This window comes from Merops nubicus, unplaced genomic scaffold, assembly GCF_000691845.1.
Source record: "Merops nubicus isolate BGI_N331 unplaced genomic scaffold, ASM69184v1 scaffold36335, whole genome shotgun sequence".
Taxonomy (NCBI): domain Eukaryota; kingdom Metazoa; phylum Chordata; class Aves; order Coraciiformes; family Meropidae; genus Merops; species Merops nubicus.
In genome coordinates, this window is record NW_008608232.1 from 1 (window position 1) to 207 (window position 207).

The window sequence follows — 207 nt, forward strand, 5'->3', positions numbered from 1 at the left end:
CGGGTGCCCCGAACCCCGTCCCCGGTGTCACCTGGGGAATGGTGTTCATCCTGTTGTACCTCTGCACCAGCTCGTCCTTCGAAGGCATCCGGTGCTGCCCTTTCCCCATCCCTGTGGAGAAGAGAGGCGCTGGCTGTCACTCCCGGGGGACTGCCGAGGTGATGTGGGAGGACATGTGCCACAAACCGGGAAAGGCCACCCCAGAGC

General features: G+C 64.3%; 1 protein-coding gene across 1 annotated transcript in view; it reads right to left on the reverse strand.

Annotated features, from left to right (window-relative positions):
* Positions 1-31: 31 nt before the first annotated feature.
* Positions 32-207, reverse strand: part of LOC103772863 (poly [ADP-ribose] polymerase 6-like) — a gene marked incomplete at its 3' end in the record, with an annotated part of 2,436 nt that continues 2,260 nt past the window's right edge. The window contains exon 6 of the mRNA XM_008940207.1: positions 32-111. Within this exon, the coding sequence (XP_008938455.1) occupies positions 32-111 (80 nt within the window). The remainder of the gene's footprint in view (positions 112-207) is intronic.